Here is a 13,165-nt window from a genome sequence, read left to right as displayed (position 1 = left end):
ATGTACATATATGTTCATTTTTTTTGTTTGCCTTCTACTATTTTGGAAACATTGGCTTTTATCCAAAATTTAGCTTTCCAAGAGGGCAATTGGCATCTGGGGCAAGAAACACTGAGGAAAATGGCGCCGGCTGATGCCTTTATACCCAAGACCAGCAGAGATGACGCCGGGTGAAGTGCGACATCAGCCGGACCCAGACTTTGGAATCCGGCCGACCGAAGGGCTGCCTGACGACAGGACAACCCATTTGTTATGACTGCAGATGCTATCCAGTTCGGACATCTACATTTATGATAGGTACAAAACTGTACTTTCTGCTATTTTCCTTTCTGTCTTAATTTTCAGCTTCTTCTTATTGTAACAATTGTTAATGTCTGTTATGTACTTCGCATATGATAAAGATTCTAGTTGTCTACTGATGTACTGTGTTCTTCATCTGTAACTATGTTTGTAATTGTTAATTGCTATATTGATCAAGTTGTTAATTGCTATGTAAATCCAATGTAACTACTGTCTGTATATTTTAACTGTGGAGCTTTTCTTCCCGGGCCTCCACTGAAAATGGACCTACGTCCAGTCGGACATTCCCGTCAACAAATGTAAATAAATAAGTAAATAAATTACCAGTATGAACAGCAGTTGGCTCAGAGCTGAACTCTGGTGCACATCCAGCCCCACCAGGAACCCCTGTTTGAGTCCTAATATTGTTTGAACTTATGTCACTGGGTCCTTGTACATAGTCCGCACTAATTCTACCAATGTGTCTGGGACTCCAAGCCATCATAGGACTGCCCAGATAAGCTTTCCTAGGACCTTGCCATATGCTTTCTCCAAGTCTAGGATTCTCCACTTAGAATCATTTTTCTCATCTATATGCCTCACTTCAAACATTGAGTTGGTTCTCTGCATCCTGAACTGAATTTGTACTGCTCATATCCCATCTTACTTTTTGCTACTCTGCATATTGGTTTATCACCTTGTCTGGAACATTCGTGCAGTGTAACAGGAGTTTGATTCCGCTCTTTGTTCTTGTACACTGGTACTAGAATGATTAAATGATTATTCTCAAGTCATCTTGGATATGCTTGTCTCTCCGTACTGATCTGTGTACTCTCTGGAGCCATTTCTTCCCTAACTCCACAAACATTTTGATCACATCTGCATACTTTGTATATCATTTCAGTGTAACAGGTACCACATAGTGTCATCTACAGTGAATTGGACATAGTCAAAAAGTAATAGCTTGTATGATCCATGTTGTAGATAAAGTGGATCGTGATTATGAGCATATTGCTATTTATCTGAAGTCTGTGGGATTTTTTTCATCTGTGTACCATAACAGAGTTTGGACAACTGATTACTCAATTAATTTGACATATGTAACACTTACTAGAAAAAGATGTATTTGTAAGGTAACACACAGAATGTAGGTGCTGTAGCATGCATGTAAGAAAATTACAGGAATATCAAAATTAGGAGTTTTGTGTGCATTATAAGAATGGAAATGCATTTAAAACTAGCAGCATATCGTACTGTGAGGGTTTTCGTCTAAAAATGTAAATTAGTAGTACAAACAGCATGTGCTTGATTTTGTCTTGCCTAGCACATACAACTGAAACTTTATCATTCATTTGAAGATGACATTTTCTTTTCACATTATGCTGCTCATAAAAGCAAACTGTTCTTTAACAATTCTCAATGTGAGAATGCCTCAGAAATGCAGTATTCAAAAAAGAAAACTTTCCTCTTAAACTAATGAACAGTTAATTTCTCTAATTGTTAATTGCTAAATAGTAATTGTAGTAAAAAATGCCTCAAGCATTACATGTAGGATTATGTATTTAACTTGATAATGCATTCATTTCCTCGTGGTAGATTTTAAAAATCCTGTTCTAAATTTCACCTTAAGAGATCTGTGTTGTATGCAGCATTTCATGATGTAAAAGTCATGCTGAGCACTTTACCACGTAATATTTTACTGCATACTAAGCAAATAAACTTTGAAAATTGAGAAGAACTAATATAAGAAAATGCGGCTTTATTATTCTTCATCTGTGCTGCGCGGCCGTGGTGGTGCAGTGGTTAGAGTTGCCACCTTACAGCAAGAAGTTCTCTAGTTCGATCCTTGGCTGGGGTGCCTTCTGTGCAAAGTCTGCCTGTCCTCCCTGTGGTCACATGGGTTTCCTCAGGCTTCTCCAGTTTCCTCCCACATCCCAAAGACATGCTGCAGGTGGATTGGATACTCTAAATTGGCCCTATGCGTGAGTGCGTGCGTGTGTGTGCCTTCTGTGGAAGGTTGGGCGTCGGGCTGGCTACTCGACACTGTAAAACTTCACTGCCAATCATGAACAGACAGGTGATCCACTGTGGCAACCACTAACCGGGAAAAACTGAAAGAAGAAGATGAAGATTATTCTTCATCTGTGCTCAGAAAAAATACTGAAGAATATTAACTGGAAATGGGAGAATGTTGACTGAAAAGGGAAGGTTTTTGTATGAGGAGCTGAAAGTAAAGGGAATGTGCTGAACAAAAAGGTCAGAATACCTACATTGTTATGCACAGAGTCAATTGGTAAGCATGCCTGAAGAACTAACCAGCAAAACAAGGAAGATGTGGACATATACTGGACAGCTTAAAGTAATAAAATTCTTTAGGATACCGCATTAAATTTTTGATTTTGTAATGTTGATCTATCATTGCATGCTTTGAGAAGCCAGAAACCTTGACTTCTGCATAGTTAATGTTTTTACTCTGAATTGCAATGACCTTGTAACTTGTTAAATTGGTGTGGAAGTAAGAAATCCACAGCTCCCATGAGAGGAAAGGTAGTCAGTTTTTCCTAACTGTTCATATATGGTAAGCCACAGTGATATCTGAGCAAAGCCTTAAGAATTGCTTGACTGTTAATGTTAACATTTTTAGAATATATGCATGTTCATGTGTAATGATTCTTCTGTTTTTCATATTCTCTATAATATGTATACCAAAGGGTCTATATTATAGTATCAAAGTTTTTAAACTTCAAATGCTATAATATCGACCCATATTTGTCGAAAACTCAAACTAGTGAAGCCATGGACCTTCAAAATCTTATCTGGGGTAAGATTTCAGTTGTCTGTTCCATGGCTTCGCTATTTACTCTACTGTGGTGGGAAGGTTATGGACCGGGGTAAGGTAAGTATGCGAACGGACGTTATGGACGGGGTTAAGGTAAGTGTGGGAACGGATCGGGGTAAGGTGAGTGTGCGATAGTTAGGGACAATAAGGTTAGGGAGCGGGTAGGGTGAGTGTGCGATAGTTAGGGACTTTAGGGTTAGGGAGCCAGTAAGGTGAGTGTGCGGTAGTTAGGGACTTTGGGGTTAGGGTTGGGTTAAGGTGAGTGGATAGGTAGTAGTGTAGGGTTAGAATTATGGTTTTGTTAAGTGTATGTTTGTGGTTTATTTATTTTGGTGTGCTTGTGTTGTGTGTTTGTGCTTTGGAACAGAGAATTTTTTCCCTGGGAAAAAATTTGCTGTTCTGTATGTTTGATATTTTGTGGTTTAGATATTTTAGGTACGATGAAATAGCATTCGCTATTTAAATTGTACGATAGGGTAATATAAACGTATACCAGATATATACACAGTTGTCATTTTTTTAATTTCTTAACATTTTTTTAGAATGTAGAGATATCAATTGTGCTAAAAGCTGAAAATAAACAGGAGCAAAATTAATGGATTATCTCATATGAGTTCCAGTTCTTTGTTGTCCTCACTTTAAATAAGAAGTGTCAGCTAGCCTTTGAACTGTAATGCTAATGCAGCTTCTGAAGGAGATTATGGAATCCTTTAAAGATTGAATTCTTCTGTCTTTGTAAATGTACAAAGCAAAAGTATAAAGGATATGTAGTACTAGGAAACTGTCAAAACAGACTTCCCTGAATATGTGAACAATGAGAGGATTTTATTCTACTATTCTTTTTGACATATTTAGCTGTAAGCATGAACTAGAAGACAGACATTCTGTTGTGGTAGTCTCAGTTTGTCCAGCAAGATGGTGTGTAATATGTTTTATTAAACTGCAGTGTTGCATCATTTTGTGTTCTGAAGCCATGCTAATACCTCAGGTTGTATGGTTTAGAATCCTTTTCTAACACAATATGTCACAACATGACCTTTTTCAATTGAAAAATCTGTCTTGTTCATAATTGTTTTTTCAAGACAATAATAAAGAAAACGTAATTTCATAATATTGGAAACGGGACAGTTAACACCACTGAAAGTTATCTGCTGTAGTAGAGGCCCAGGTATTCTTTCATAATCTGGATTTTTCCAAATATGTAATTAAGTAGAGAAAACAATACCATTCTAAAGTAACAAAATCATGTCCTAGTTATTGTCTTGGGTAGTGTTCCACAACTTCATGAGCTTTAATAGAAATAAAAATTGTTGAGCACGTTGTAACTGGTTATTATATTTTGAGTTTCTCTCTTTGATTGTGGATTACATTTATTTCACTGTTAAAACCACTTTTAAAAATTATGAGGTCAGGACCCATTGTCTTTACATTCTTAGTACCGCTTTTGACTCCAGGTAAAAGTCTAGTGTTTGCTTGTGCACCACTGCACAGAACTGACTGTTTAGCATGCTATTATGGAACAGATACTTTGTGTGTGTGTGGGTGTTTGTGCACATGCTGACCCGATGTTCTTAGACTGCGGCCAATTCCTGATTGTAGCACCAGCAACTTCATAATTTATGTTGTTCAAGTCACCATGGGTATCGCAGAAATATGGACTGAAAACATGAGAACATCTTATCAAAGTATATTCATGTTGGAATATACAGCTGTTCCCTGACTGTTCTCTCAGCAGTCTGTATGTATGGAGTTTTTCCAGATTAGCAATGAACTCTATAAAACTGTTCCATTTGCTGTCCACAGCAGGCAACTCATTCCGTATGTATGTTTTTTACCACTGATCATAGTTGCTTAGGTTCACATAAGTCTTTGACTACCAGCATTTTTCCATGTTGCTGCTTCCTTTTTGGAATGAGTCAGTTTTTATATATTTTCTATTTTCCTTTCTGACTGCAAGTTAATAACAGTGGAAACATTTACTGTCACTGCTGCTGTTCAGGTTATTTGTCCCTGACAGACTTTGCACTTTTCTTTGGACAGTTGCATTTTGAGATATCCTGTCAGAGCAGAGTTTTTGCAGGTTGGAGCAGAACTCACAGAGTGTGACAGCTTCCTTGGTACCAGCTGTAACTCATTGTCACAGACCTCCGACTGGTTAAAAGAATGAGGAAACCTACTGAAAGAAATTACGAATATAGTCTAATTGTCTCTCATAAGGGCCTCCTTTTTCCTTGATAGTTCATTTCTTCCTCCTCCAGGGTAGTGCCACCAGTTGTTTAGGCTTAAATATGGCTTCCTGAACTGTTGCTTTGTTGAAGACCATGAGTTCTTCCATCCCGGTCTACCAGGTCAGATGGAATTGTATAGCAAACAGAGTGAGCTCCACTTTTACTGTCTGTATCAGTCAACCTTGAAAAAATACTGAAATTAATTAATTGCATGTCCAAGTTAAGTGCACTTTACACAGCCTAGACAATACTACCATTGTTTGGTCTCTATCTCTACCTCAGTTCTAAACATGTAGTTTCCAGCTTCTGTAGTGTTTTAACTATTAACATTTTCTTGCTGTCATTTGTTTTTTTTTTTTGTACTCTGAGTCTACTAGCAGATATTTAGTTGTAACATATCCCGCTGTCCTCCCCCAACATTCCCAGATCATATCCCTGCACCCCCCCAAAAAAAAAAACCTCCCAAGAACAAGTCCTCAAAGTACTTTGCAAGGCAAAGAACTGGTTCTTTGGTGCCAGATAACATATAAGGCTGCCAACTGACTAACCTGAAACAGGACCTTTCAAACCCACTACAGAGGCTGTTTATCATTCGATTAACAGGCTTTGTGTTGAACAAATGAAAGACAGCAGTAGTCATCTCCCTGCACAAAGGTAAGGCATCAACAAACCTGGGTAATTATACACCCATAAGTCAGACCAGCTTCATCTGTAAGACTGTGCAGGGCATTATTATGAAATTAATAAATAAGGCCATATTTAACCTACAGACTCTTAACCCAACCCTATTCAGTTTTGTCAGTGGTAGATCCTGCCTGCTTAACTTAGCTGACTTCTTCAAAAAGGTTACTGAAATAATGGATGAGGGAAAATCTGTACACACCACATATCTAGACCTTGAAAAGGTGCTGAACACCATCCTACACACAGCTAAATGTTAATCCCTGTATAACTCACTGGATGTCAGTTGGCATACAAATAGAATTCAGAAAATGAAGGTAAGCAGCTCTGCCTCCTCCAAAACTCCTGCCACTAGCAGTGTATGTCAGAGTTCAGTTCTTGAGCTGCTCCTCTTTGGCATTTACTTGTCAGAGGTCAAAGCTAATGTAAAGGGATTGTGGCTGACCAAGTCTACAGATTATTGTAAACTTAGTGCCATCATAAAAAAAAGCTTCAGTGTACTTTTCCTTCCCTACATTCACTCATATTATTTTATCTTTTAACTTTTCCACCAAGTTACCCAAAAATGTTTTTTTTTCTTTACGTTACATAAATGGTGTGCAATTGTATTTGTTGTGTAAGGATAGTTTTACATAGAACTGTTCATGCACTGCTGTATCCTTCGTGTGAAGGTTTGTTGCAGACTTTTGGAATCGCCATATTGTGTTGTATTTTTGTATTAGTTCTTAAAGTGATCAGTTCTAAACTGTACATTAGGGGTCAGTAGCTTGATACAAGTAATAGATTAAAGAAAGAAAATGTTTAAAAAAGATGTTTTCTTTTATAGGTATTACAAAGCTGGTGTTTATTTTGTATGAAAACTTGGGTCAGTTCCTTAGTACCGAGAATGCAACAATAAAACTCGCAGGTGACCTCAGTGCCCGGAACAGCACCATTGCTGTGAATTCCCATGTCATTTCAGCTTCAATCAACAAAGAATCAAGCCGTGTCTACCTTACTGATCCTGTGGTGTTCACTCTGAAACATCTCAATGTGAGTTCTGAAAGTGAATTAATGCTAAGGTCGTAAAATCTGCACCAAGGAGAGTGAAAACAACTTGTCTCTGTACATTTGAATTTTAAATGTTAGGCTAGGGTCAGGGAAGAGTTTATTTAAGTCATTGAACATAAAATTAAATGAGCCTGGTTCAGTGATTATTAGAACTTAAACGTATTCTTAATGAAAACTAATTTGGCAATCAGCATTAGGATGCAAATGACTCCGATTTGTTTTGAAGTGAAAATTAACTCCTGCATTAGCAGCAGGACATCAAAATATCTAGCCTAATTACTTTGTTTTTTAATGTTGTAAGTTGAAATGCCAGTGGGGGGGGGGGATTTCTCCTCCTGATTTGTATAAGTTGTAGTTTAGGAACATGTGAAGGCATCTGATTGATTATGAATCTGTTGGCTAGGGAAAATGAAACATACCAGAGTAACAGAAGACGTTGACTTTAACTGTTGTTTTCTTTCTTTTTGCACAGCCTATCAACTATTACAATGCAAACTGCACATTTTGGAATTACTCTGAAAGATCCATGATGGGGTATTGGTCAACTCAGGGATGCAGACTTGTTGATACAAACAAAACTCACACAACCTGTGCATGCAGCCACCTTACCAATTTTGCAATTCTCATGGCACACAGAGAAGTTGTGGTATGTTTTTTTTCCCCTAGTTACTTTGTACTAAATGCAGTGTTATGCTACCTTTCCGTCTCCTTTTTCTGTCACCCATCCTAGTGACTATCTCATCTGTGCAACCTGTTCTGTCACTATGTGAGGAATGAGAGATGAAGAGTACACTAATTTAATAGCGTACAACATGGGGTAAACCTTAAATTGTAGCAGGTGTCATCCTGTAGCTTTTAGGCATTGATTTGTAGAAAATTTGCTCCATTAGAGCATTATTAGTAGCTCAGGATCCATTATGATGGCAAACACCCAAGGCAGCATTGATCTTTGAATTTTAAATGTATAAACTAGTATCAGCTGCTCCATCCCCCATTGAATGTGCAGTGCATGGCATAAGAAGAAAGTCTATTTGCAGAATATGATTTTTTACTTTTGGGATGATCAGTATCACCCGCTAAGAAAAGTATCTACTAGTAATACAGGCTATTGTGAAACAAACAAAAGCAATGTTGCTGGTAGTAAAAATACTTACCCAATTACAAAACATTATGCTAGCAGAATGTAATCAGTACCAGCATGCTGATAATTGGCCTTCTTAGACTTCTTCATCTGTATGTGAAAATATTCTCTTTTCACTTTGTTTACTGGAGTATATCTTGTACCTTAAATCCCATTAATGCGGGATTCATAGCAAAAGTTACAGCAGTTGCTCATCTGCCGCTTAGAGTGCATGACACCATATATATATATATATATATATATATATATATATATATATATATATATATATTTAGGAAGATATATATTTGTTTGTATGTGTATGTATATATGTACATATGTTTGTGTATATAAAATATTATAATGTATATGTACATGGGTCTATGTGAACTTACTGAAAAGCAATATACTGAAAATCATAACAGTGAACATAAAACGTTAAAATGCCAAACTTCTAAGATGTTAAAATGTTGACATGAAAATGCCTACTGTCTTACATGTATAGAGAGCTGGACTTATTCCCCATCCCTGAGTTAGGGTTCATTTCCAAGTTTCACTAACATGGGAGTGATATAGTTTGTTGACTGTCTTTGTACTGGTGTTCTGTAAGTGTATGCTTTAAGTAGGTATTTTGAGTTCAACATATAACAGTTCATAGCTTTACTTCTCACAGTTAGACGTTGCCAGTTCGATTCTCAGTTAGAGCGTCTTCTGTGTGGCGACATGCGTGAATGGGCATTCCTTCGCTGAAGGTTGTGCGTTAGGCCCGGCAAGCCAGTACGTAAAAATCTACTGCCAGTCATTAGCGGACCGGAGTTCCGCTGTGGTGACCCCTAACCGGGAAAAGCCGAAAGACACAAACAAACAAACAATTATGACTTTCATTGTACCGCTTTTCATTAAGTTGTCATGTACCCTATATGTGTATATATATATATATATATATATATATATATATATATATATATATATATATATATATATATATATATATATATATATATATATATATATATATATATATATATATATATATATATATATATATATATATAGATATGTATGTATATATATATATATATATATATATATATATATGTATATAATAGAGAGAGAGAGAAGTAGATAGGTATAGATATTTACAGATAGGTGGATATAGATATATGTTTGTACACACACACACGTGCTCCACAAGACGCACACACACATACACACACACACACACACACACACACACACACACACACACACACACACAGGCACACACATATGTTTTATTCATATGTTGTTAATGTTGACAGCAACATGTCGATACTTTCCTGCACATACTCATCATCACTCTTAGGAGGAAAATAAGACATCATTTTTGCTTCGCATACCCCCTTTATACACCCCTGGCTAATTAATCTACTAACTCGGAGAGCACACAATCCCTAGGGTAAGGGCATATTCCACTACCCCAGAGATTCTTGATCTTGTACACCTGTTGCTCAAAGTGTGCTGAAAAACAGATGTCAGCATTAGAGTATTTCACTCAGACACTTTATGGATAGGCTTGTTTAGGCCCTAGGGCCGATAGCCTAGTACCAACCTATGAACAAACCATTGCCATATATCTATGTCACACACTCACTCCTTTTCTATATCTATATTTCTTTCTTTATAGTTATTGATATGTGTAGAGAGATACATTGATCAGTGTCATCTAAGTGAATGCTTATTTGAATGACTCACAAATCACTAAACACAATTCATTGAAAACTCATTTTATTAGGATTAATAGAAAAATGTTTTTCCAGGGGGCAATCTTTGTCCTCCCTCCCATACACACCTCTTACTTACCTCTGTCCTCTGTTGCACATCTGTGGGGAAAAGAAAAAAAAACACACACACACAATTAATCTGAGCTGGCCACAGACACAAACATCTACAGATTTGAGAGTAAAACATGATAGTTGCCATTACTAATCCACACATACTCTTTGAGACTCACTACCAGTAACTCCTGTGATCAGAAACAGCGCCATCACATGCTGTCAGTATATTTCTACACATTTCTGTCAATTGTAATTCAGTCAACGAGTTTTCAGACAAATGAGCTCAACCATTTTTGAACAGTTAGTCAAATGGCATAGAGGACAGCTCTGAATCAGCTGACATGTTTCTAATTTTGCATTTGTTAATGAGTTGATGCCACTGAAGACTAAGGAGATCGAGTAGCAGAGCAAGGTACATACATGACTTGCTAATGGTCTCAGTTTATAAGTGAGAAATTGTGCAGTATAGTTTCAGGTCTCTAATCTCATAGCTCAGCTCTCAAGCTGTTGTGTTGTATACTGCCTCGCTTTTTTTAATTCTAGAGTACAGACTGTAAAAAATTTACATCAGATGACATCAAAAGTGCTAAACGGTATTTGACCAAGAAAAACAATTTTGGTAATAATAGACATTTTATTTGAACTCAGTTCTAAAGAAGTTTCATTTTAGTAGAAACAATGCACTTAACCTTGTTTCTATTAAAGGATTGATCCTGTACACTGCTTTGCTGCTGTTTTGTCCACTTGTCTAGAGATCAATTTGTTACTTTATTAGTTTACAAAATAAGTGACTGTCTTAGAGGGGGGGGTGGATGTGTGCATGCAGGTAGTTTGTTTTGGCAATCATTGATGGTGTCATCAGTGGAGCAGTATAAAAGATTAACAAGTTGAAATATATTTTAGTGGCCATAATTATTTTCACATTTTGTCACAAACAGACATCACCAGTATACACAGATAGTGGCTCCCTTGAGGTGTGTGTGTGTGTGTGTGTGTGTGTGTGTGTGTGTGTGTGTGTGTGTGTGTGTGTGTGTGTGTGTGTGTGTGTGTGTGTGTGTGTGTGTGTGTGTGTGAAAGTCGAGGGCATTAACATTGTAAAATGTTCATTGATGTGACTTGTGTGTTGGTGGGGTGCACTGAATGTGTGTGGTAGTGCATTGAAGTATATCACTGTAGTAAAACTTTCTTTCACCTTTCATTACAGTCAAACCAGAACTGTATGAAGAGAATGTGATAATCTTTGGAGATGGTGCTGGATGTGTGTGAAAGACTGGTTAGAGACATTGCATTTTTTAAACAAGTTAAAATACATTACTGTGACCATTATTTTTTTTTAATTGTAGTGTGTGCATGTCCGTGGGGGAGGGGTCTATATGTTAGAATAAAACAGATTTTTTGTTGGCATTTTTGTGTTCTCTTGACAGTCACACTTGGTGCACCCTAACAGAGTGGGTATACCTGTTTGTGGTAGACTGTGCATGTGTGTGGGAGGTGGGGGTCTGCATATTAGAGTAATATTAGAGTAAAACAGCTTTTGTGTGTGGGCAGTTTTGACACATATTTCATGACAATAATGGGGTCTGTGTGTGTGTTTGTGTATGTATGTGTGAGTGGGAGTGCACACACACATGTTTATATCAGAAGACATCAACTAAGTGCATGCAGTAGCTGACTGCCATTGGGATACTTTTTTAGAAATTGCAGAATTTAACAAGTCATTCTTCCACTAGCAAGACAGTGGAACTTTACCACAGGTAGACATTCCATACTGCAGTACTGTGGGTGGGATGAAACACATACAATTCTTATTAAACAAGGATGGGGAAGGAGAGTTCATCAACCTGCTTCCTGAACTACAGTTTAAATTAACTGCAGTAACAGTTATAAGCTGTGGAAGTAAATGCCCTGATCAAAGTCCAGGAGCACAGGTCTATAGAAGAGCATTCTTTAACTGGGATTCAGACACCCTGGATCATCATTCCAGTTGCAGTACCGCTAAGCCATTAAATTAATGAGAACTAGCCGTGGGACTGAAATATCATCTCTCCTTCATGTTTGTGTGATTCATCTCACAAAAAGAGAACAGAGATAGGAAAGTAGATCTCTCTTCCCTAAAGAAAAATGTACATCAAGTAATCAAATAAAGAGGTGAAAGGAGTGTGCATCGGTGTTAAACATCAACTTTAGAGCTAAGACACACTGTTATACTAACTACAGAGTTTGAGGACCCATGCATAAGTCAATAATGGTAAGTCTTGACAAGGAATCAGATACCTAAATATGACAGTGTTCCTAAATTAAGCTTTAAGTATTGCTGGCACTTTTTAATGTGACAGCTCATTGTCTTGCGCACCATCACAGTTGCTTCCTCTGACAACTGTGCTCAATTCTGTGTCATCAAGAAAAATCGTTGCATAAAAACTGAAGAGTCCAAAAACTCTTCAACACTAACTGAACATAAACGAATTGTACCATTGGGGTGTTAAACTTGAGTCAGCTTCAGTACTATTTCATATTTCATTCATTTATACCTGAAAACCCATTAAACTTAAATAAAAATGAAATTATTTAATATACCCGACCATGGTAAACAATATAATGCGCTGTTCAGTTTTCTGCCCCAAGTGTAGCCTCACCTAAAAGTAGCTACTGTTATATGACATCTGCTACTCGGCCATAAAAGAAAATATACATTGCATTTAATTTTGCATTGTGAACCTTATGCTAAATTGATGATATTTTGAGTGATTTAATATTTATATGTATCATCTCTTGAATGAGAGGTGAAAGTTGATTTTTTTTGTCTGGCTATGAAACAGGTTTTACTCTTGAGTGAAGATCCCATAAGGTGCATTTGGCAGTTTTTTTTTAACCATAAGTGTAGGGCCTTCCTGCAATGTTGTGAGGTGCTTTTACACTCATTACATAATTTATTTCCGAAATGTTTGCTGCTGCTCTTTATTACAACTGTATTTTGCTTTCCTATACCTTATTTAAAGTGTAAGTGTAAGAGTGTTAAAAAACAAAAAAAGCAGGCTTCGTTGACACAAAAACTCACTGTTTATTGACAATAACGAAGCATGCTTTCTTAAGTGTAAGAGTGTTGATCTTTGAGCAATCAACAGATCACTAAAATTAATAAATCTTGTAT

The 13,165-nt window shown here is 37.0% G+C and overlaps 1 protein-coding gene across 23 annotated transcripts in view; it reads left to right on the top strand.

Moving 5' to 3' along the window:
* Positions 1 to 13,165, top strand: part of ADGRL2 (adhesion G protein-coupled receptor L2) — a 1,061,651-nt gene that overhangs the window by 839,375 nt on the left and 209,111 nt on the right. For all 23 annotated transcript variants that reach the window (XM_044073413.1, XM_044073427.1, XM_044073415.1 and 20 more), the window contains 2 exons: positions 6,854 to 7,059; positions 7,550 to 7,723. In XM_044073413.1, coding sequence (XP_043929348.1) covers positions 6,854 to 7,059; positions 7,550 to 7,723 — 380 coding nt within the window. The remainder of the gene's footprint in view (positions 1 to 6,853; positions 7,060 to 7,549; positions 7,724 to 13,165) is intronic.

Source organism: Protopterus annectens, chromosome 5.part1, assembly GCF_019279795.1.
Source record: "Protopterus annectens isolate FY-2018-M chromosome 5.part1, PAN1.0, whole genome shotgun sequence".
NCBI lineage: Eukaryota > Metazoa > Chordata > Ceratodontiformes > Protopteridae > Protopterus > Protopterus annectens.
Note: the sequence above shows the minus strand (reverse complement) of the source record. Positions and strands in the feature narration are given on the sequence as shown.